This window comes from Panthera onca, chromosome B1, assembly GCF_046562875.1.
Source record: "Panthera onca isolate mPanOnc1 chromosome B1, mPanOnc1 haplotype 2, whole genome shotgun sequence".
Lineage (NCBI taxonomy): Eukaryota > Metazoa > Chordata > Mammalia > Carnivora > Felidae > Panthera > Panthera onca.
In genome coordinates, this window is record NC_138342.1 from 13,720,458 (window position 1) to 13,745,744 (window position 25,287).

At 44.0% G+C, this 25,287-nt stretch overlaps 1 protein-coding gene across 1 annotated transcript in view; it reads right to left on the reverse strand.

Moving 5' to 3' along the window:
• The window catches only part of FAM184B (family with sequence similarity 184 member B), a 151,446-nt gene extending 131,447 nt beyond the window's left edge, over positions 1-19,999 (reverse strand). The window contains exon 1 of the mRNA XM_078446244.2: positions 17,440-19,999. Coding sequence (XP_078302370.2) covers positions 17,440-17,586 — 147 coding nt within the window. The 5' untranslated portion in view covers positions 17,587-19,999. The remainder of the gene's footprint in view (positions 1-17,439) is intronic.
• Between the last annotated feature and the right edge of the window lie 5,288 nt (positions 20,000-25,287).

The window sequence follows — 25,287 nt, forward strand, 5'->3', positions numbered from 1 at the left end:
CCATCCAGGCTGCTCCTTGTCTGTCCGTGTCTCTTGCCAAATAAATAACCAAACAAGACACACGTCCTGGACTCAGGCAATGCATTCAACATTGTTAGGTATTGCTATTTATGTGTGACTTGTCCTTTTAATGTTAAGAGCACTTAGAGTCTTAAAAGACCTCTGGGAAAATGGGGAGCCCAATCCCCAGGTCTCCCTTGGAAACTCTGGTTTACCAGCAAGAACCACCACACTGTTGCATATTTACACAGAAGCCTCCTGGGCTTCTGGGAAGAAATGTCTCTTCTCCAGGGGACTCTGTGACTTCTGATTAAGTCCTAAGATAGTGAACTGAAGGCTCTTCAAAGTCACTGTCCAAATATGGCTTGAGCCTTGAGTGAACAAAGTCTGCCTAAGTCATTGGTTCTCAACAGGAGTTGATTGGACCCCCCCTCCCAGCCCCCAGAGGTTATTTGGCAACATCTGGAGACATTTTCTGTTGTCTAGGGGAGGGCTACTGGTATTTAATAAGTAGAGGACAGGGATGCTTCTAAACATTTACAATGCACAGGACAGCCTTTCACAACAAAGAATTATTTGGCCTCAAATGTCAGTAGGGCCCAGGCTGAGATACCCTGCCATAAGCCTAAGGTAATGCCCGGGCTCCATCCTGGGCCCTGGTTGACTGACGACACAAAGCAAGCTCAAGGTGGTGGCTATCATGTGTTCTCTGACATAGAAACCTCAAAAACAAGTGGCTTGTTCCCCCATAGAAGGGAATGTAAGGGAACTAAAGTATGAGCCTTCAGAGCTCTTTCTGTGGTGGCTGAACACTAGGGGGAAGGGATGTTTCCCCATCTTCAGGAGAGTGGGCTAGGCAAGTGGCAGGAATCTAGGTGGGGGTAGACAGGGACAGCTGGGGAGCTCCTCTTCCCAAGGAATATAGATGGAAAAGGCAACCAGAAGCAGCAGCAAAGAGGCACAAAGTTCTCCCTGCAGCAACCCTGAAGCAGGCAGGTGAGGTGGGCACTGTGTCCATTAGACAGATCCAGACAGGGAGTCCTCGGGGAATTTCACAGAGGTGATCCAAGCAGTGGCAAAGCTGGAACCAGACCCAAGTCTTCTGATGCTCTTAGAGACTAAATTGGGTGCCCTCCCAGATTTATACTTTGAATTACTAACCCCTAGTGTAAGTGTATTTGGAGAGAGGGCCTTTAAGGAGGTAATTAAAATTAAATGAGGTCATAATGGTGGGGCCCTAATCCAGTAGGACTAGCATCCCAATAAGAAAAGGAAGAGACACCACAAACCTCTCCCCGCATATGCACAATGGAAAGCAATGTGTGGACACAGCAAGAGGGGGGCTGTCTACAAGCCAGGAAGAGACCCCTCTCAACAGAAACCAACATCACTGGCAACTTGTTCTTGAACTTCCAGCCTCCAGAAATGTGAGATAATACATTTCAATTGTTTAAGTCACATGGTCTGTGGTATTCTGTTATGGCAGCCTGAGCCAATTAATACAGATGTCAACATTTGGCTCCCTGTGCCAGGCTCTCCCAACCGTGGCCCATCATTCTAATGACACCCAGGTCACCAATGACCAATTATAATGGCTTCTTTTTCAGGACTCAAACCACCTTCCATCTCTGCACCACCTGCCACCAGTCAACACTCCCTCTTGAAGGCCTCTCCTCCCGTGTGAAACACCAGCTTCACCTATGTCTCCCAATATCTCTCTCAGGGCTCTCTCAGGCTCACTCAGACTCTCTCTTTCATAGGATAGCTGTCCTGAAGGTTCCATTTTTGACAGCCTTTTGTTCTAATGCTGCAAATCCTCCCTGGGAAAGCTGCCAAAAGACCTATTTCCACAAGGATTTTAAACAATCTCCATAGCAATGAATGGAAGTACCCAGTCCAGAATCAGTTTGTACCAAATATTTACTGAGTGAAGGAGTAAATGAAGAAATAAACAAACTATCCTCTATAAGTTAATAATTCCTAAAATCCAGTCTCTAGCCTAGCTATTTCTTCTGAGGTCCAACCCTACTGTCTTAGGGACTGCCCATAGCTGCAAAACAAACTACCCTTGAACTCAATGACTTATTACAAGAAGCATTTTTTTTTTCTCATGCAGGCTAACTATGGTTGAGCTGATCTAGGCTGGTCTTGGCTGAGTGGATCTGCCCCATGTTTCAGATTTTGAATCATCCGGGTTTGGCTCCAAGCTGTGAGAGCTGGATTCAGGTCTGCTCCTTTGGGGCCAGACTATAGGGACTGTGGCCACTCAGCACATGGTTTTCTCATGGCAATATCCAAATGGCACAAGCACATTGAAGGCCTCTGCCCATGTTCACAGCCTTTAACATTCCATGGACCAAAGCAGGTTCAAGAAGAAGCCCATCATCAATGGGATGAGGAGGCAAACTCTGTTCATGGGATGGGGGAAGGGGATAGGAGTATTTGCTGAACACTAATGCAAACATCCAAGCTAGCACAACTATATATTGAATCTCCCACAAGATATTTCCCCTTCGAATATCTTACAAAGTCCTTAAATTCTCCATGTCATTTGCCAAGAACCTGCCACTACCAAATCCTCCTTTTGTAGAGTTGGAGACGTCTCCCTGTCCATGTCCTATTAGCAGGCGATCCTGCTGAATTTGGACAGAATTCCAAATACCTACTTCTACCAGCCAGCTCCCCTGAATTCTGAATCACCCACCTTCTAGAACCCCTCATTGTCCTGGCCCACACAGCTGAAGAACTCTCCCATTGCAGACATCAGCCTGACTCACACTTGTGCTGCCTAGGTTTTTCAGACACTGCGTCCCTGGCATCTCAATGGGATGCTCACTTCCCAGCTCCTGTTGTTCAATGCTGGTTCTTCCCCTGCCAGTCAACTCCAGCTACCAAGGTCCCACAAGGCCCTGTGCTTTTGCTTCCCTAAGTCACAATGAGGATACTACACACTGCACAGCCCTTTTGAGCACTCACCTGCTGTAATGGAAACAAGCTTCTCTCTATCAGCTCTTCTCTGGGGACAGCATGTCATGGATGTGGCTATGAACCACTATTCATGGAACTCACATTAGGACCCACCAAAGGGGAGAGAGGTCAGCACATGAGTTACTGATTAGCATTTGCTTTCCTGAGGCATGGTTTAGTTTACATTTGCTCACAAATACACACACACACACACACACACACACACACACACATACACACACACACACAACCCTATACTCTGTTCTAATTTCCCCACTCATTTTTATTTAGGCTGTCACCAGATAATTTGATAGGCTTCCTTGGGACCAATGGGCCCTGCTCCAGGAGGCTGAGGACAGGAATAGCAAGTCTGGACAGGAGCACTTTGGCAGCATGGAGAGGAAAAGCTTTGCAAGACGAATGTCGCCAGTATTGCTGGCTCTTGCCTGCTGTATTAATTTCTCCTTTAAAAGAAAGCTGACCCATTTTTTCCAGCCCACAGCCCTAATGGACTCTTATTCAGAGGCCATCCTTCTCCCACATAAAGAGCTGTATTGTGTTTAATGATAAGGCTTTTAATGGAATTTGCTATTTCTGGGTCTCTGGGAAAACGCCATTAATGAGCTTGCAAGAGCAAGGAAAAGCAGACGCTTCAGGGGCGTGCTTCTCAAGGGCAGGCTACCCTGGCAAGATGATGCACGAAAACCAGAAAACAGGTTCTTTCACACTTTCTTGGAACTGGTTTGACCTAACAAAACTATGATCGAGACAAACTTTGTCTTCAAAATGTCAAGGTATCGCTCTTACCCGCCCCCATGCTACCCACCCCCAACATCCTCTTGGCATGCCCCTCATGCTGATATCGCCCACAAGTGCTTCTGTCACCCTGATCATAACAAAACCATCAGCAGAGTGCAAAACTAGACCAAGACACGCAGGTAAACTAAGCAGACTAACACCTGCCACTCCTTCAAAACCTGGAATTGATCCAAGGCCTGTTTAAGACACTGCGAATGACATGAGGAGGAGAGACCCAAGAAAGAGGCAGGCCACTCCAGGTGCGTAGGTGGCAGTTTTAATAACAGCAAAGGGACCTTTCATACGAGGCTTATCTTGGGTGACAGTAAGACAAACGGACGCCTGCACCCACCCTCCAAATCTTAAAAGGTTACTAAGAGGCCCTCACCAGGCCCGGTCACGTATATACTGGTGGTTTTCAACATCACATCACCCTCTCAAGGCTGTGTCCTCGGAGCAGCCTCTGGGAGCTGGAAAGGCAAGCGGAACCCACATTCCAAGGGCAGGAGAGGGGGTGCCCGGGTCCAGCTCACAGGTCAGTTGGTGGTCCCGTCTTTTTGATGACGGTCCCCAACAATGCAATGCTTCTCTGAAGGAGCGGCTTCTGCCATCCCTGGGCCCTTCCTATGATGTGCTGCCACCTCTTGCAGATGGAAGTTTTGCTGGCACACCTGCTCTTTCATGTCTCCTGCTGGCACTTGCCATGTCCTGGCACTCATGGAGCACTAAAGACATAGAAAAAAGGTATAAGATGCGGACCTTGTCCTCAAAGGCTTAACAGTTCAAACTAATCTGACTCCCATTACTATTATTGAGAGCAGAGCCCTATGCTCCAAGCTGTTGAAAGTTCAAAAATGAGGAAGACAAAACAGAGCGTCCTGGTTATCTTACAGGCTTGCTCAACCTGAAGTCTGCAGCATCACCTGAGCTGGCTGAAAATGCATATTCTCAGCCCTCACTGGGGACCAACTGAATGCAAAATGCTAAAGGTGGGCCTAGCCGCGTGTGTTTAATACTAACATCTGAGCAGCACAGGCCTCAAGAGCTTCTAGAGAAGTGTAGGAAATAAGACAAACATGCAATCTCGCTGCTACTGGACAGGCCAAGCCCAGGGCCCGGCAATGGACCAGGACCTATCGCCTAGGCCAGAGGCAGTGGCCTCGGAGTCAGGCTGAAGTCACAGCCACCAGTGCAGTTTCAAAATGCATCACTGCCTGAGCCCCACACTTTGCTGGTCTAAATTTTCATTAAAAAACCCTGACGGTTATGAGAGGAGAGCAGCTCAGCAGATATCTGAGAGAGCAGTAGCCTTCAGTAACGGTGAAAAGGGGATTGTAAGAAGCCAGTGTATTTGCTTTCTGTGGCGCCATAACAAGTCACCCACAGACTGGTTTCCAACAACAGAACTTTAGGGGAGCCTGGCTGGCTCAGTCAGGAGAGCGTGGGACTCTTGATCTCAGGGTCATGAGTTCAAGCCCCACACTGGGTGTAGAATTTACTTAAATAAATACTTTAAAAAATAAAGTAAAACAACAGGACTTTATTCTCTCACAGTCCTGGAGGTCAGAAGTTCAAAGTCGAGGTGCCTGTAGGGCCTCACTCCCTTCTGAAGCGCAGGGGGCGAATCATCCATTCTTGGCCTCTTCCAGCTTCTGGTGGCTGCAGGTGTTTCTTGGCTTGTAGGAGCACTTCTCCAATCTCTGCCTCCGTTGTCACAGGGCCTTCACCTCTTCCATCTCAAATCTTCCTCTGCTGTTCTCTTGTAAGGACACGTGTCATTGGATTTAGGGCCCACTCAGACAATAGAAGACTATCTCATCTCAAGACACTTAACCTTCAAAGGCTCCTTTTCCCAATAAGGTAGGATTCACGGGTTCCAGAGCTTTGGTGTCTACCGGGGACACAATTTGTGTGTGTGTCTACCACAGTCACCAACAAGAGAAGACAGCGTCTGCCAAGCATACAATTAGCACGAAGCAGTAAAAGACTGAGCAGTCTCTTGGGCTTGCTTGTTAACCAAATGGGAGCCCGAAGGTCAAGGGGCAAAGTTATTATGGTAGCTGTTCAGAATTCAGCAGGCAGGGGCATAGCTTTTCAGGAAAATTTTACCACCATTCTGCTTCGAAAGACTAAGGAGAACACTATGTCTGATGATGACATCAATGATTCACAAGCAGGCCTCCCTGCTTCCTGTTCTGAAGGTTCCACAGCAAAGGAAAAGGTGTTCTCAGGAGACCAGGGACAAGACAGGGAGAACAGCTCATGTGCCACAGATTCCACTGGAGCCCTGAGCTGTGAGGAAGCTGCTTGCTTCTCTGATGGCTTGAGCAACCCAGGAGCATCCTTGAGCTACATCCTCTTACTCTGGAGGATCAGAACAGTAACTTCAAATAGGTCCATTGCACAGTCAGAATGTGAAATGACAATCTGGGCCTGTGATTATGTCACTGTAGTTTGAAAGTAATTACAGTAGCCCCTTCTCCCTGCCCTTATCCGCTGGGGACACATTCCAAGAGCCCCAGTGGATGCCCTGAACCCACAGATAGTACCGAACTCACTTGTACGTGCTATAGGTTTTTTCCTTCACATACACATTTATGATAAAGCTTAATTTATAAATTAGGCATAGTAAGAGATTAACAACAATAACTATTAATAAAATAGAGCAATTTTAATGCTATACTATAAAGAAAGTTATGTGAATGTGGTCTCTGTCTCTCAAAATGTCTTACTGTACTGTCCTCACCCTTCTTGTGGTGATGTGAGATGATAAAATGTCTACATGATGAGACAAAGTGAGGCAAATGCCACAGGCATTGTGACATATATATCACACTGTATCGGGAAGATCATCTGCTTCTGGACTGTAGTTGACCCTAGGTAACTGAAACCACGGAGAAGGGGGGGACCACTATACATCATGGTCTCGGTAACTATGAGTGTTGCTCTCATGGAACTGTTCCAGCAGTTTATAGAGGTAGAGAGCTGTAATAAATGCCTTTAAAAATGGCAAGCTTTGCAGTTAACAAGTCAGGAGAACATCTTGTATATGAGACTGCTTTCAACTAGTCACAAAATACCCCTCTCTCCAGGTCTCTCCCTTCCAAACTTCCTGATATTCCTTCATAGGAGTCTACCTGTAACGAAGGTGAGTTTTGCTCATAGAAATTTAACCAAAGAAAATAATATAGCATGTGTGCAGTCTCAAGAACATCCATCATAATACTAATTACAATAATGAAAAACTGGAATCAACCAAAATGCCCACCAATAATAGTTCTCAGGGAAACTTCCTTGATGCCTCGGGCTGTTCAATGTTTTCATACTTCTTGCTTGGTAACATATCAAAATTGTAATTTGCTTGCTGTATAAAAACAGTAGATAATAAATAAACATTGAAAAAAATTATGTTGGAGAGCTCAAGATCTATTGTGAAGGTAACACAATAGTTATGTATCATGTAACCCTATTTTTGGAAATTATATGTCTATATTTGCATGGGGAATTATATAGTAGGATGTATAAAAATATTAGTTATTGTATCACTATAGTTATTACATATTTGAAAATGCTTTAAAATCTGTTTGTATTTTTGATTTTTCTAAAATGGATGTTTTTCTTTTTTTTTTTTTAATTGTTTTTAATGTTTATTTTTGAGAAAGAGAGACAGAGCACAAGCAGTGGAGAGGCAGAGAGAGAGGGAGACAGAATCCGAAGGCGGCTCCAGGCTCGCAGGCTCCAGGCTCTAAGCTGTCAGCACAGAGCCTGACTTGGGTCTCGAACCCACAAACCGCAAAATCATGACCTGAGCTGAAGTTGGACACTCAACCAATTGAGCCACCCAGGTACCCCTGGATGCGTTCTTCTAAAATAGTATATGATTGGTCACTGCTCTTTTATTTTACCTTATAATTCTGGTGTCCTGAAGGAATTGGAATCTGACCAATGGAAGCACCAAGTTTGGTCAGACCCTGTGTCCGTAGTCAGGGGCTGGAAGTGACTAAGTCAGATGCTGGCTTGGGAGGGAATGGAAGAAGTCCACTTACTTGTCAGATTTGACCAGTTCCCCACAGCACTCAAAATTAGAGAGTAGCACCTCCTGAGTTCTGGCCTTGAGAAGAGCTTCCCCACTTTCCCACAAAACGTATGTAGACTCTGGTTAAAATTTGATACTTTATCCCAGGAGCAGAGGAAGGTCAAGGTAGAGCTGTATTCATTTAGTCCATCAATGAGCACATGTGGGCACCGATCACTAACCAGGCACTGTTTTGGGCACTAGAGGTAGAGGAGAAAAGAAAGCACACAGAAATCCCTGCCCTCAAGGAACTTCCTCTGCGGAGAAGAGAAGGCAATAAATAGAGGAGAAGAAGAAAATAGCAGATAGAGCCAAGAGGACCTCAGAAATGAGCAGGGCAGCAGCACAGTCTAGGGGCACAGGGAGGCCAGGTCCGAAGAGACATCTGAGCCGAGACTGGTCAGCCAAGCCAGGGGTCGGGCAGAAGACTCCACAGGACAGAGACACTGAGCAGCACAAACTGGGCACATTTGAAAGGCCAAAGAGAAGGACGATGTGGCCCAGTAGGTGACACTGAGACATGGTCAGCAGCCACCTCAAGTGACCACCATTGAGAATGTATTCTAGGTGAACAAATTTCATTCCAAGAGAAACAGGAAGCCACGACATTTTAAACAGAAGAACGACACGTTCTGGTTTATATTTTAAAGGCTCATGCTCGCCACTGTGTGAGGAGCCCAGGGTAGACCACAGGAACCTGAGGAGGCCACAGCCAGGGTTGGAGCAGAAGTGGAGGTGGACAAGGAGAATGGAGATGGACTGATTCGTTATTTGTTTATGGGGTGAAGTCACCAGGACTTGCTTTCAGAACTGGATTCAAGCAGGAGAAAGATAGGATTCAGTTTATTTTGTTTAATGTTGTTTTAATTTAGCAGCTTTATTGAGATACAATTCTTATACCATACAATTTGCCTAATTAAACTACAGTTCAGTGGCTTTAAGTACATTCACAGAGTTATGTAACCATCACTACAACTGTCTTTAGAATATTCCCTTCAGGGAGACACTTGGGTGGCTCAGTTGGCTCAGTCAGTTAAGCAGTTAAGCATCCGACTCTTGGTTTTGGCTCAGATCATGATCTCATAGTTGGTGAGTTCAAGCCCTGTGTCGGGCTCTGCACTGATAGCACAGAGCCTGCTTGGGATCTCTTCTGCCCCTCCCCCACTCACACTCTCACTCTCTCTCTCTCTCTCAAAAGTAAATAAACTTAAAAAATATATTATATAAAAACATAATATTCTTTACCCTAAAAAGAAGCCCTGTATCCCTTAGCCACTACCTGCCCCCCACCTCGTACCTTGTACCACATTTCATTTATCCATTCTTCCACTGATGGACATTTAGCTCATTTCTATTTTGTGGCTATTATGAATAATGCTGCTATGAAAAGTGTATGAGTTTTTGTGTGGGTGTATGTTTTAATTTCTCGTGGGTACTGCAGAATTGCTGGTTCATATGATAACTCTGTTTAACTGTTGGAGGAACTGCCAGACTGTTTTCCAAAGCAGGTGGAATGTTGTGTGTTCCTACCAACAGTGTGTGAGGCTTTGTTTTTTTTTTTTTATATAAGGGAAATTATTTTTAAGTTTATTCATTTTGAGAGAAGGAGAGAGAGAGTGAGAGCGAGAGCGCACAAGCAGGGGAGGGGCAGAGAAATGGAGAGACAGGATCCCAAGCAGGCTCTGCGCCATCAGCACAGAACCCGACGCAGCATTCGAGCTCCCGAACTGTGAGATCATGACCTTAGCTGAGATCAGGAGTCCGACACTTAACCAACTGAGACGCCCAGGCGCCCCGAGGCTTTGATCCTGTTTTATGGTCACTCTGGCTCCTGTGTGGAAGAAGGATGGATGCAGACATCAGAACGGCCATGCAAAAGTGGAGGTTATCTTAGTAGAGTTCAGACACCCCACTTAAGGTGTACTTCATTTGTTTGTTTTATGGCAAAAAGATTTTTGTGAGGAAGCCATCTTTATACCATGAATCACGTCATTAAATGAAAAGATTCCAACAGAGAGAACCTGTTAAAACAGATCTGCAGTTTCCAAATCTAGGATCCTAAAGCAAACTGGTACGGAACTGAGTGAACATCTGTCCCCAAACAAGCTCCTACAAGCAGGAGGGTATTTTCAGAGAAGCTACGGGAGTCAGGGGGTACAATAAAGCTTCCACACCTTTAAGCCATGAAAACCCAGGGCTCAAGTGGCAGCCTGTGGCTGAGGACTCCTGTGGCAACAGGCATCACTCCTACTGCCTTTGGACCCTGCCTCTCTGTCCCAGAGAAGGGCTGGCTTTGTTCCCACTGCTGCTTTGGACAACTGGGCAAGAGTCCTGTCCCTCTGCACTTCTTCCAGTCCAGAAAGGAATGGGAAGCCAGTGTCTATCAAGCTCACAATATGACCAGCCCTGGGCGAGACGCTCCATTTGCAGTCAGTAAAACCTCTTCTGTCAAATTACCAAGGAAGAAACATTTATTTTTTCCAATTAGAGATGAGGAAAGTTGGCCCCTTTGGCTCAGAAGGTCAGAAAAGGCTTCTCTAAAGAGTTGGTATTTAAGCTGATACCAGCCACGTCCAGATCAGGAGGAAGAACAGTCCACAGTAAACCCCCAAATCATTCATTAGCTAGCTCTCCACGTGTCTTCATGTTTTTTTTTCATTTAATTTTTATTTATTAGCATAAATAAGAGTAAGAAGTATCCCTCTAGAAACAAATCAAGTTTAAATTGATTGAAAAGATAACTTTGAGTAGAAATTGTCATTGTTTTTCCTTAATCTCTCCATAACAATAGCCCCCACTCCATCCCTACAGACATCCACTATCTCCCTCACACATTAGTACCACTGTCTGTGCTAATATGTCTTAGTAGACGTTGGACCTGGGGGAGATCATGTAAACCAATGGCATGTCAGACAACGTGCGTTTCTATGGGCAGATGGCTCCATGAGAAAAAAGGAGGAAGAGGAAAGAGCTCTGCCCAATTCCTACTCTTAGCCTCAGTAATTGGATACGCATTCCCCCTTCCATGGGAAAAAGTAGTAAAGATGATTGGGAGAGGTTAAGTCTGGACACATAAGGATGACCAGGGAAGAAATATTCCCCACCCTCCACACACACCCAGCACTAGGTTCTGGATGTCCTGGTTCTGTCACTACATACTAATGTGACATTGGGCAAGAATGCTGGCTCTCTTCTGGGTCTCAGATTTCTTCTCTCTCAATTAGAGATGGTGCTTCCCTCCTTGCCATGCAGAACTGCTGTGCGCACAGGATGAGTAAGTGTGTCAAAGGCTTTGCAGAGAGCACACACACTACAAAAAAAAGAATGAAATCTGGCCATTTGCAACAACACAAATGGATCTCGAGGGTACAACACTAAGTGGAATAGGACAGAGAAAGACAAATACCATATGATTTTACTCATATGTGGAATCTAAAGAACAAAACAAATGAACAAACAAATACAGAAAGACTCATAAATACAGAGAACAAACTGGTTGTTGCTAGAGAAGAGGGGGATTTGGGGAGATGGGTGAAATAGGTGAAAGGGATTAAGAGGTACAAACTTCCAGTTATAAAATAGATGAGTCAAGGGGATGAAAAGTACAGCATAGGGAATGTAGTCAATAATATTATTATAATGTTGTATCATGCAATGATTTTCATGGTGCCATGTATGGAATTGCTGAATCACTGTGTGGGACACCTGAAATTAATATAACTTTATGTGTCAACTATACTTAATAAAATAAATAAATAGGGTCACTTGGGTGGCTCAGTTGGTTAAGCGTCCAACTCTTGATTTCGGCTCAGGTCATGATCTCATGGTTCATGGGTCTGAGCCCCGCAACGAGCTCCACACTAATAATGCAAAGCCTGCTTGAGATTCTCTCTCTCTCTGCCCCTCCCCCCATAAATAAATAAAATTTAAAAAAATAATAAGATAAATAAGTAAAAAATGAAAGGGGGGGTAGGGAACTAATATAAAGCCTTGAAGCTCAAAAAGAAAAGATTACAAACACTAACAAATCATAAGGTATCATGAATGTGTGGAAGTTGCAGGCCCTTGCTTGCAGGGTCTTTCAAGAGACTGGCGGAGATGTTTTTAAAACAGTGACTGAGAGGGTCCCGTAGGGTTAGTCTACTCCTTCTACTTTTAGCTGGGAAGCTTCTGGCACCTGGCAGAACTGCTCATTGTCTCCTGGGCCCATTTTCTCTGATCGGGAGATGAGAGGGAGGGCCGTGGGTATGTGGTTACTTGTGGTCCGGGTTCCCGAGAGTCAGTCTTCAGTTGGAGAAATGGTTCATGGACAGGGAACGCACACTTTCCCACTCATTTGCTTGTTCTAATTTAAAGGGGTCTTCATTAAAGCTTCTATATGGGGCAAGACTTTCTATCCCTTGAAAGTTGAAACTGGGCAATCCCTGAGTATGAGGGATGCCAAACCTTCTGGGTATGAGGATGTGGAGAGCCCTGAAAAAAAAAGAATCAGCCTGAGATTGCTGGGACAGAGCAAAAGCAGAGGTAGGCCTGACTGTCCCAGGCTTGGCTGGGCCAAGCTGCCTGATGTTTTCAAGACTGAAAGCTTCCCAAAGGCTTTCATAGAGATGGATTTGGAACCTCCTGTTGCCCAAATAACCCTTCTGCGTCCACTTTACTGTTTAAACCTTCACTTGTTCTGAAACGGTTGTTCTTGGCCTTGAGAAAACAGCAATGCCTGTCACCTCTCTCTCGTCTCCTTCAAAGGTGGGGCCTGGGGCGTTGTATGCTTCATGTTTGTTTTTAACTTTTTATTCGGAAACAATTTCAAACTTAGGAAAAAAACTGCCAGAAGAACAGCACAAAGAACATCCCCACACCCATTCACCTGTTCTTAACATCAGTGCCCTTTGTTTTCACCTGTTCTTAACATCAGTGCCCTTTGTTTTATCGTTTGCTTTCTTTCTATATTCTATTTTCTATATTTTATTTATAAGATAAAATGCTCTGAGAGTAAGACATCACACTCATGTCCTGGAAAGTAAGACCTATTTCAAAGTGCATTACTTCAGAATAAGGACATGTTGGTGTATAGCCACGGTATACAGTCAACTCCAGCAAATTTCACAGTGATATAAATGCTTTTACTTTCTCTGTCATCAAATTCCAGTTTGTCAGTCAACTCCACTGTCTCCTCACAACAATTTTTCCACCCAGTAGAGACTCCAGTCTAGGAATCAGGCATGGCATCTAGTTGTCGGCTCACTGGTGTATATTTTTTTAAATTTAATTTATTTATTTTGAGGGAGAAAGAGCACGCTTGTGTGCATGCAGGGGAGGGCCACAGCGTGAGGGAAATAATCGCAATCTCCCGAGGTGGTAGCACAGAGCCCGATGTGGGGCTCCATCCCATGAACCGTGAGATCATGACCTGAGCTGAAATCAAGAGCTGGTCGCCCAACCCACCAAACCACCCAGGCGCCCCACCCCTGGTGTATTTTTAAAAGCTCCCCAGATGACTGTAATGTGAACCCATGTAAATGAATATTTACCACACTAATACATACTGAGTGTCTACCAGATGCAAAGTATTGTGAATAAATTAGAGTTTATGATTTTTAAGGGACATACTATCTACAAATCAACTATAACATCAGATGGATAAATATCATGAAAGAATATTTACCAAGTCTGTGGGAGGAAACTCTAATTAAATTTAACAAGCTCACTGAGAGTCTACTATGTGCCAGGCATTGTACGAACTTCTGGAAAAACAGATGTAAGAAAAAAATAATCAATGCACAATTAATAATGAATGAATGTATGGCTAATTTCAAAAGTGAGGTTTTTCAAAGGCTTTTCTTGGGGCCAGTGAGACTTAATAGATAAGTAGGACTCAACTTTTAGAGATGAAGACATTTCAGGAGAGGAGACATCCAGAGGACAATAGAGAGAAGTGAGTGACCGTGGAGTAAGCAAAGAAGTGTACTTCATTGTGACTTGAGAACTGAGTGCGTGGAATTGGATTAGGTTTTCTTGGAAAAGTAGGCTGAACAATGCAAGATGACAGAGTCACTTTGAAACACGGTTGGGCCGTTTCTTCAAAAGTTAAACATAAACTTAACATACAATCCAACAATTCTATTCCTAGGTATCTACCTGAGTGTAATGAAAATGTGTGTCCACACAAGGACTTTGCACAGGAATGTAATGTTTGTAGAGCATTATTTATAGTAGCCCCAGCGTGGAAACAACCCAAATGTGTGCCACAGAAGGTACATATTCATGCATTGGGGTACTACTGAGCAATGAAAAGGAATGAATGACTGATACATACTACAACATGGGTTAACTGCAAAAACATTCTGCTAAGATTTAGCAACTATGTGAAAAAAGCTAGATGGAAATACCACATACTGTATCATTTCACTGAGATGAAATGTCTGGAAAAGACAAATTTATAGACAGAAAGTAGATTAATGGTTACCTGGTGTTGGAGTTGGAATGGGGACTAAGTACTAATGGGTACCTAGGACAGGTTTCTTTTTTTTCTTTTTTTACATTTTTATTCATTTTTGAGAGACAGAGAGAGACAGAATATGAGCGGGGGAGGGGGAGAGAGAAGGGGAGACGCGGAACCTGAAGCAGGCTCCAGGTTCTGAGCTGTCAGCACAGAGCCAGACGTGGGGCTCAAACCCATGAACCGTGAGATCATGACCTGAGCCAAAGTCAGACACCTAACCGACTGAGCCACCCAGGTGCCCCCCTAGGATAGGTTTCTTTACAGTGATAGCAATGTCCCCAGACTGGATTATGGTTATAGAGTAACAACTCTGTACATTTACTAAAAAAGTTGAATCATACACTTACATAGATGAATTTTATAATATGTAAATTATACTTGAATAAAACTGTAAAAATTAAGAAGTTATTAAAATCAGAAAGGAAATATGAATAGTAATCTTAGAAATGAAAAATACAGTTATTGAAATTCTAAAACTTAACAGGTAGAAGAAACTCTGGACTGGATAAATTATTTAGAGAACTGGCACACAGAAGGATTGGATTAAGGAATTCACCAGGAGGCAACGCAGAGGCAAAAAAAAATTTTTTTTTGAAATCACATTTCAGGATATAGATGAACTGGCTGGCTTTCTCACTGACCTAACAGTAGTTCCAGAAAAGAGAATGTAGGCAATGACAGAGAAACAATATTTGAAGAGAAAATCATTGATAGTTTTCCAGAATTAAAGAGAGCACACCAGTCCTCACCAGAAGGGACACTCACATCTAGAGAGTTCTGGTGAAACCGCTGCACGTCAAAATAAAACAAACACAAATCTTGAGTACTTTCAACAGAAAGGCAGACTGTCTACAAAGGAATGAAACTTAGACTGGCAGCAGAATTTTTACCAGTGACAATCAGTACCAGAAAACAATGGGGCACCTTCATCAAGGTGCTCTGGGAAAATAACTGCTCACTAGAATTTTACACCCAAACACATTTTCACGCTCTGGGAAAATGACTGTTCACTAGAATTTTACACCCAAATACATTCTCACCCAACACTGAGGGCAAAATACAGTTCCAAATATACAAAGAATTCCCTCCCCCACCCAGACCCCAACAGAAAGGATTATTAAAAAATGAACTTCAGCTAGAAGAAAAGCAAACCCAAAGAGAAGCCTTTGGATTTGAGGGAAAAATAGTGAGAAGAACCTGATGAAGTGTCAGTGAATTTAAATAACTCTTGACTATAAAAATGATTTTTATTTTTATTTTTTTAATGTTTATTTATTTGGGGGGAGAGAGAGGGAAAGAGTGTGCAAGTGGGGGAGGGGCAGACAGAGAGAGGGAGAGAGGCATTACATAATAAGAATCAATATGACTTCTAATGCAAAATAGCCTTTGAGAAACATTGCCTACTATGTGCTAGGGATCGTGCTGCTTTCGTCACTGCTGTGTCTTCAGTGGTCGGCACATAATAGGTGTGCCATAAATACTACTGAGTGGAATGATCACCACATTGTACTGAAATAATCTGTTTACGTGTTTGTTCTACACAGGGGTAGGGACTCCGTCTTAGTTTTGTGCCATCAATATTCAGCACTGGGCCCGGCACACAGCAGGCACTCCATAAATTCAAATGAATTCAAGGTTCATCTCTTCCATAAAATCTCCCTGTCTCTGCCTATAATGGCTTACCCCTTGTTTCCACTTCTATAGAACTCATAATTTGAAATACCCAATTTAGCAACTGATTACACAATAGTGTCTTTTAGTTTTCTTTTCATATTTCAAACCTTGTTTTTCCAAAAGCATTTTAGATTCCTTACAGATAACGATGTTTTATACTGTGCCTAGCACCTTGAATCAATACTTTGTGGGGGGATGAATGTCATATTTGAGTAAATGTAGATCAGTGGTGCCAAGGTCTCAAGGGGTATCTTCATTCTCTTTTTTCAATCCTTGACTAAAGAGATCACTGTTTGGAGACGGGGTCATATGCAAAGAATGTGGACAAGTTGATGGGAGGGGCGGGAGAAGGCAGCTAGTGCCCAATTCCAAGTCTCCCTGCTGTCTTCCTTCCAGCAAAATAGAGAGGAAAATGCCTGTGAACCTATCAAAAAATGGGTGTGGGGAAGTGAAGGAAGATAGGGAAGAGAGCACGTCCCATACACTACTGGACAGAATCTGGACCTGACCCTTCCACTAGCAGGCACGGTACTAGGAATTTATTATGAGATCAAAAGGAAACCCTGAGGCAAAAGCTACATTCTCACACTGGGAGCCTTGTATAGAAAACAGAGAGGGATGCTATTTCCAGCTATACACAAGGCACAGAAAGGGAACCTACCACAAGGAGCTCCTAATAGGGAAGCTGCAGAGGGCTAACAAAGGCCAGTGTGGTATTTTCTTGCTGGTCTTCATAAGGAAGACATCAGAGTCTGGAGAGGTTCAATCCAGTTCCTGGGAGGAGGTAGGGAGATGGGCCCGCTGACCTCCCAAGGTCTTTTGTAATCCAATAATTAATGGGGGAGCCGTACACTTCCCCACTTATGCTCTTACACACATCTGCACCCAGTTTGATAGTAAGTCCTCTGGGCTGCCTTCCAGGTCTAGTACGGTGCCAGGCAAGCTGCTGGCACTCAACAAATGGCTCAAATATTTGTTGAATGAAAGAATAAATTAATCAAGTGTTTAAATAGAGCCCGCATGACCTCCCCAGCTCTAAAGTACAACGATGAATAAAATCACAACATTCCAGGCACGATCACTTGAGCAGAGCTGCCAAAGGAAAACACACACACACACACACACACACACACACACGCACGCACGCACTGATTCAACTAGGTTTCCCACCTTGGGAACACAGACCACCTGCTCGGCACGCAGTCTGTTGGAGTTTCCTTGGCAAGGATCCTCTCAGCTGCTTTAAGTATGGTGCTTCCAGAAGGTCAAGTTACCAAGATTTAGGACCGCTCCCCTAACCGGTTGGCCTCCCAGACAAAGTTTCTGCCCGGATTCGTCCTGGGCCTCCCCTGGGTGCGTCTGCCCTCCCCCAACCTGGGGCCCCTGGACGCGCAGCTCGCCTGCCCGCAGCGCCTCACCTTACCTTGGTGAGCTGGGCGATCTTCTTGCACATTTTCACGTGCATCTCGGGATCCCAATCCATTCTCCAGTCGGTGCCACCGCGGGCATCAGCTTTGGAGCCCTGGCAAGTCCCGGACGCGTGAATTTTGCTGTTAAGGACAGAAGCCATGGCTAAAACGCGTCCGACACTCAAGGGCTCTCGCTAGTGTTCTCGCTGCCCGTGGTGTGCACGTGCGTGCGCGCGCGGGCGTGTGAGCGTGCGGGCTTCCTCCGGAGCGGTGGCACTGCAGTCCCGCCGCCCGCACCGCCGAGCGGCCCCTACTGCCCCGAGGTGTCGGCCTCTCGGCGGTCCCCGCGCCCACCCTCCCTTCTCCGGCGCTCGCTCGCTCGCTGGCTCGCTGGGTCTCTGGCTCTGCGGGCACCCGCACCCTGCGGCGGCACGCCGAAGATCCGCACGTGCCGCTAGTGACCCGCGCGCCGCTCTCCCGCCCGTGCGGGTTTCGCCTGCAACAGAAGTGCTTCCGCGACGAGGAGCCGCTGGCCTTGGAGAGGTTCGCGCTGGCCCCGCGCCGGGCTCTCGGACACGTGGGTGGCGCAGGGCTCTGGACTCAGCAGCGACTGCCCCCGCCGGCGGTGCGCATCCCAAGCCAAGGAAGAATCAGAGCCGGCCTCAGCCTCGGGCAGCCGGGGCGCGCGGTCTGGGAAGGGGCCCTCGGCGATGTTCTCCGGGGCGAACGGGTGGCGAGGGACCGGGCAACCTTGATGGGCGCACTCAGCCGGAGGCTCTGGAGCCTCGGAGCTCGGCGCTGAAGGCGGAGATGGGGGCGGGATATAGAGAGAGGGGCAGGGAGGTAAAGAGCAAGTCGCGCGGTTGCAAGGAGGTACCGGGACCAGGGCGCACGGTGCGGGCCCCAGCGGGGGCTGCGGGTGGCAATCCCCCTTCCCCCATCTTGGGGAGGAGCCCGGACGTTGCGGGAGGATTGCCGGAGATCACCGAACAAAGGGAAGAAGCCAAAGGGGCGGCCGAGGAGCTGGTGACAGAAATCTGGGAAGAGAAAGCGCGGAACGCGTAGTACCAGAAGCCGCAGGAGCGAAGAGGGAAAGTCTCAGAGAGATAGAAACAATGGTAGCAGGTGTGGGAAAGGAGGAAGCAAAGAGGAATGGGGTAGTTGAGTAACAGATGGAGCTGAAAGTCTAAGTACACAGAGCCCAGTGAAAGGGAAGTGACTCATCCCTCTCCACACTCTTGGCCACTGGCCAACTGGAGGCAGATCTTGTCACGATTTCGAGCTTGTGCCTTTTTGTTTGTTGAATGTAAGAGTTAGCGGCCAAATTTCTTTGTGACTTGCTTTCTCTGGTTTCAAACAGTGGGCTTTGGGGAAAGTGATAGCACCCTCATCAGATTTTCCTAACATATGAATAACAGCGTCAACATAATAAGCAATTTTCATGGTTAATACATTTTATTTTAGAAACTGCCTTATATCAAGAATTTTAATAATCTTGATAAAGCAAGCAAGCTTCCAAATGGTTTCAGAAATCACAATCCCATCCGTCTACACCGCAGATAACCATACCCATTTTTATAGATAAGGGAATAGATCCAGAAAATTTGTACAGTCAGGCAGTTGCAAAAGTAGCCCAGTTGTGTCTGAAACCAAGATATTCCTCTTCTAAATTGCTTACTTTAACCCCAGTATACTGCACTGGGTAGGAAAGGCCAATCTGGGTTTTGGGCTCCTAGTATATTATCTTAGATTCCCTCTCCAAGGCAACATCTTAGTTTCCGATTCATTTAGAAAACACAATGCCTGGATCAGAATCACTGCCAATGTGGGACCCAAGGAATTTAACAAAAATCCCCTACCCCTGGACAAGCAGAGCAAGACTAACTCCATTTTGTGCTATACCCACCATCTCATGTATAACCCCCACATGACCTACTTATTGCTTTAACACACTCCCCCACCCTAGTCAAGCCGCTGAGCACACCCTTACTGGAAACTGGCTCATATAGGAATACGGAGCCCCTAACCGCCAAAGAATGTAAACCTCGCCTTTTGCCCGCCAAACTTGCGCGCCAATTCTGACCAGAGTGATAGGCTAGTTCAAACAGTTACTATAAGGTAGATTGTAATTCAATTGGCCACCTGCGTGTGGACTGGCATGACTATGCAACTTTCTGTGTGTGTGTTACAATCTCATTGGCCACTGGCCCCTATAAAACTGCTACGCCTCTTAACCTAGGGGTCCAAGTCCCTGCTCTGCTGTGTTGGGTATACTTGGGCCCAAGCTCGAGCTTGCAAATAAACCCTCGTGCGTTTGCATCGGTATTGGCTCCTTGGTGATCTCTTGGATTCGAAATCGGGGGCGTTACACCAGGAGACTGACACAGATTTCCAGCCTTAAGCTAGACTCCCAGAGTCAAAATACTTGGAGTTGAGGGTCCAGGAATCGACATTTTACACAAGTTCCCTTTAGAGTAGTTTCTGCAGGATCTTATTACACATTAAATTTTATGGGAATTCCACCACTGTGTAAACTTGAGGGAAATTAGCCTTTTTAGTGCAAAACTTTACCAAAAGTTGTGCACCATTTCGGAAAGTCACATCAACAATGGCCACATGACTCATGGTATTTGATTGCCAGTGCAACATCCTTGTACTATATTTGACACATTCATGGGGGGGGGTTTACCTATATGTGCAAGCATCTGAATACTATATGATACCATAAGGTTAATCATATCAGAGCATGTCTATATTGAAATATATATGACTTAATTATAATTATTTTCCTTTTATTTCTCCTTTATATTACTGTCAAGGAATTATATTGATTTTAAAAATGTGTGTACTAATTTTAATTTTTTTATGTTTATTTAATTTTGAGAGAGAGAGAGAGAGACAGAGCACAAATGGGGAAGGGGCAGAGAGAGAGGGAGAGAGGGAGACACAGTATCCAAAGCAGGTTCCAGGCTCTGAGCTGTCAGCACAGAGCCCAACGTGGGCCTGAACCCACGAACTACGAGATGACCACCTGAGCTGAAGCTGCCGCTTAACTGGCTGAGGCACCCAGGCACCCCTAAAATGTGTGTACAAATTTTTAAAATTATCTCTGAACTTCAGTATAGTAACATGAACATTATAAAGAAAAGTGACACTGGGTCTGAATAGGATTGAGCATCCCTCCTGTAGATGATCATATATACACTAAAGCTTAGTAATACTGCAATGTAACCACAAGTTTTACTTATTTAAATATGATCATGTCTAGGGGCCAAAATGTTTTTCCAGTAGGATATATTATACTTTCAACTTTATACTGGAAGACTGGGAAAACCTCAGATTCCCTTATCAGGCTTTGTTGGACCACAGCTGCTGTAAGGAAGTTACCATAGCTGACCCGTCTTGGAAAGAGTCCTCTGCAGCTGCTGGGATTTGCTAGTGCTATGATTAGTAGGTCTTTCACACTATCAGGAATGAAAGAGAGGGCAGAAGAGAATTAAGCACTGTATCACATATGGGGTGTGTATGTGGGGAACAATTATTAGACCACTAACATGATCTTGGCATTGTACTATGCTCTTGGCACATGTTCTTACTTCCTCTGAGGTACTTATTATTATTGTCATTCTACAGACTATGAAGTTAAGGGAGGCTAAGCACCCAATTTTATACAGCTAGTAATGGATCTGGGTCTGATTTTGAAGGCTATTTTTCCCAGAGCACGATGCTGGCAATATGAAATTCTTAAAGCCATAATTGATTTTTCTTTCTTTAGATTGTAAAAATATAAGCTTCTTACAGTAGTCTTTGCCTAAAAAAAAAAAAGACCCTCGCCTGTAATAAGACAAAATATAAGAAGCAGGCAAAAAATTACCCCAATTTCTACACTTAGAGAAAATAACTATTAATATTTTAGAGAAGATTCTTGTAGATGTCTCTCTGCACACATCTAAAAAATGTTATGTTCATATATGCAGTTTTAAAACATAAATGGGATACTGTACATAATGTTTTTGAACCCTATTCACTCAACATAAAATATACATCTTCTTCCTCTTTTGGCAAGAAAGATCTACAATCCCATGTTTAACAACCAGTACTCTGTTGTATACAAAATATCCTATTTATCCTATCCCCTATTGAAAAAAAATTTATATTTTAAGCAAAATGTTTCCTATATGTTCCTATTTGCTGTGTGTATTTTCTGTATTGAGAATATTCAATTGTGTCCCAAAGGACAGGAGAAACAAAAAGGATATATGATATTCATCTGTTAAGTATAATAGGAAAAACAAATAGCTTAAATTGTTAAGAAGTGTTAAGTACAGAAAGTATACTGTAAGACACGATAAAGAGAATGGAATGTATATAAAAAGGATGGCACAAACAAGAGTATTACTGAAAATGATGGGAAGGCCAAGTTGTCAATTAAGATGATACCAACTTCGGGTCAATAGCTACATTATCCCCTCAAATGCCATTCGTTGTTGACACCCATTCTGGCCCCATGAATGTTCTGTCCAGAAAAAGATAAAAAACATGGCTCTCAGCAGACTTCTAACCAGGCATACTTGTCCCTGCACATTTCTGATAGAAGCACTTATCGGCTCTAGGCACCCTCTCTCTGCTGAGCCCCCTTTTCAGTTTCAGCTGTTGCCCTTTTAAGTGCACTATCAGAAGTGAAGGTTGATGCAGCAGACGGGACATAACACTGCATGACACAGGGTTCAGGTAATAAGGTCCTCCCAGCTCCCTGGCACCTTATCCTCAATGTCTTCACCTTCACTGTACTTTCCAGCTGACTTCTATTGAAAAGTGACTCAGTAAACCTTGTGATTTGAGCACCTTAATTTGGGCTGTGGAGCTTCCTGTCCATGACATATGGGATAGTGTATTTGGAGGGCTACCATTGCATGGAGATAACTTCCTACATGACATCATACATGGATCTTTGCATACATGTGCAAATATTTCTACAGGAATAAATCCTCATAAACCAATTTCAATAGGTCAGCAAATTTTAAATGTTGATATATATTGCTATACTGTTCTCTTGAAGTTATTCCAACTTATACTGTCATTAATAGGGCACAAGGGGTGCCTGGGTGGCTCTGCCAGTTGGGTGTCTGACTCTTGATTTCAGCTTGGGCCACGATCCCAGGGTTGTGGGATTGAGCCCCGCATCGGGCTCTACACTGAGCATGGAGCCTGCTTGGGATTCTCTGTCTCCTTTTGCCTCTCTCCCCCTCTTGTGCACACTCTCCCCCCCACTAAAATGAAAAAAAAATTTTTTTAAATAGTGCACAAAAATGAGTGTTTTCCCATACCCTTGCCGAAATTAGCAGCTTTTTTTTTTTTAAGTTTATTTATTTATTTTGAGAGAGAAAAGGAAAGAGAGCAGGGCAGAGGAGAGAGAAGGGGAGAGAGAAGAAACCCAAGCAGGCTCCACACTGCCAGCTCAAAGCTGGCTCTATCCCGTGAGATCATGACCTGAGCCGAAATCAAGAGTTGGATGAGCCACCAACTGAGCCACCCAGGGGCCCCACACTAGCAGCTCCTGATCTTCAAATATCTTCCATTTTAATAGGTGAAGCGTGTCTCTCCCTACATACCATTTTTGTGAATATTAGTAGGGCTATTGGAACACCTTTCCACAAATTGATCAGTTGTTGGAATTAAACCTTTTTTCATTGTTTTCACGGGGCTTTTTTCCTTATGTTGGAATAATTTTCTAGGCCCAAGTTGGAGTGCCCAGAGTGCCACATCTGCCAACTGAAACTTAAATACCTTTTGTGTCCTTGTAAATTTTTTGCCTGACCAGAATCAGTATATGCAGTCAGCCAAGCCTCAAACCCCAAGCCAATTCTGGGCCCTGGGCTTATTTCCTGTTCCTCCTCACTCCAGACGAGGTTGACTCTGTGGTCCCAGCCAATCAGGTGTTTTCTCTTTTTCTCTTGCTTGTTCTTTATCCGTTATCCTACAAAAGCGTCCTGCCTTCTATCCTATTTTGTAGTCTCTGAACACAGACTGTCCACTTTTGTTGAAGGTAAAAGAAAGTAATTGCATCCTAAATGAGACTGGTTGTTTGGAGTGAAGTAGCTTGGGACAAAATCTGAATGCAAAGGAAAGTTGTAGAAGGTTCGTGAAGGGAAATCTTTGGAAAAGAATTTTATGTGTGGTCAGGATAGACTAAGATTGAGATGAATGGATTTTAAAAGTATAGTGGTGTAAGGTTGAAGTTCCCACTTTTCTCTCTGTTCAAAACACAAAATTTTCTTGGACTGTTGATCTGTTCTTTTTTTTTTTTTAACGTTTATTTATTTTTGAGAGACAGAGTGAGACAGAGCATGAGTGGGGGAGGGGCAGAGAGGGGGGGTACACAGAATCCGAAGCAGGCTCCAGGCTCTGAGCTGTCCGCACAGAGTCCGATGTGGGACTAGAACTCACAGACTGCCAGATCATGACCCAAGCTGAAGTCGGACCCTTAACTGATGGAGCCACTGAGGGGCCCCTGATCTGCTCTTGATAAGAAAATATAAACAAAGGTTTTTTCTCTTTTGTCTGCTGGGAAAACCAAAGCTTGTATTTTTGTCTTTTTCAGGTCTTTGATTACTTAGTTAAAACTTCTCAATGTTAAAGGAGCTTAGTTTTGCTAACAACTATATAATCCTACATATTTGCTTTTGAAATCTTATTGCCATCTTGGTTAAATAAATAATTTAAAGTCTTGAGATTTGTAATGATCTGTAATCCTAGTTAGGATGTGCTTTATAACTTTCTAAGGTTTTAACAAACTTTCAAGATTTAAATTGTAAAAGAAGTCTTTGTGACCAATTAGGCTTTTTTATCTGGTTTGCTAAGTTACTTGGAAAAGAACTTTCAAATAATGGTAAACCTTAGGTTGTACTGCATGGGTAAATGCTATAACTGCTCAAATATATACGCAATTCCTAAAGTTTTAATGTTTTGGAATAAGGTCCTGACCGATATTCTTATTATGGAAGTGTTACGTGTCATAAAAATAACTGAATTTCCTTATCATTTGCATCATAATGAACTCTTACCAGATCTTTAACAATGTCCATTTCTGAGATTTTGTCACTAATAGTTTTGTACTTAGGCTGTAACAAAATGTGTTTTATCTTCAAGGAGATTCATAAAAAGGACTTTTAGGACAAATACAGGTATTTGACATCTTTAAGATTAATACTAAAATGGGTTAGAATTTCCAGAACTAAAAAGTTGCATCCAAACTGAACAAGAATTAGGAACATGGGACTAATGAACTGAGGAAGATTATAGTTTTGTGAAGATTATATTTCTTGTTGGAAATATTGCTGGTTCTCTAATGTCTGTTCTTCTATATTAAGGAAACTTTCTCTTAAAATATCTATGATATACAGAAATGTGATAAAATGTTCATTTGTAAACTGAAGCAAAAGATAACTCTTTTCTTTACCTAAACCCTCTAAAATTCAAAAAGTCTCAGTGGGTATTCTTCCAGCAATCATTCTTATTTGCATAAGTTCAGTAAAAATCTATTCTCCTTGTAACAAGACACGACTGAAAATGCTGATTATTTTACCAAGGCTGCAATGTCATCTTTGAGAGTGATATGCACAGACTCAGATATGACCAGACAGCTTTAAGGAACTAAGGTTGACTTTATGAAACATGGAGCCATAGAGCCCCTTGGAAATGTTGGCCTGATACATTGCTTACAGAGTTCCCAGCAGCCTTACCAGGTGAGTAAAGAATGTTACTTCCTGGCAGGTGCAGGAACCTCAGGACATCTTGGGGACCTGGTGAAGAGGAATTTGCCCAAATCTACAGGTATTGCAGGCATGTCTGATGGCAAGTAT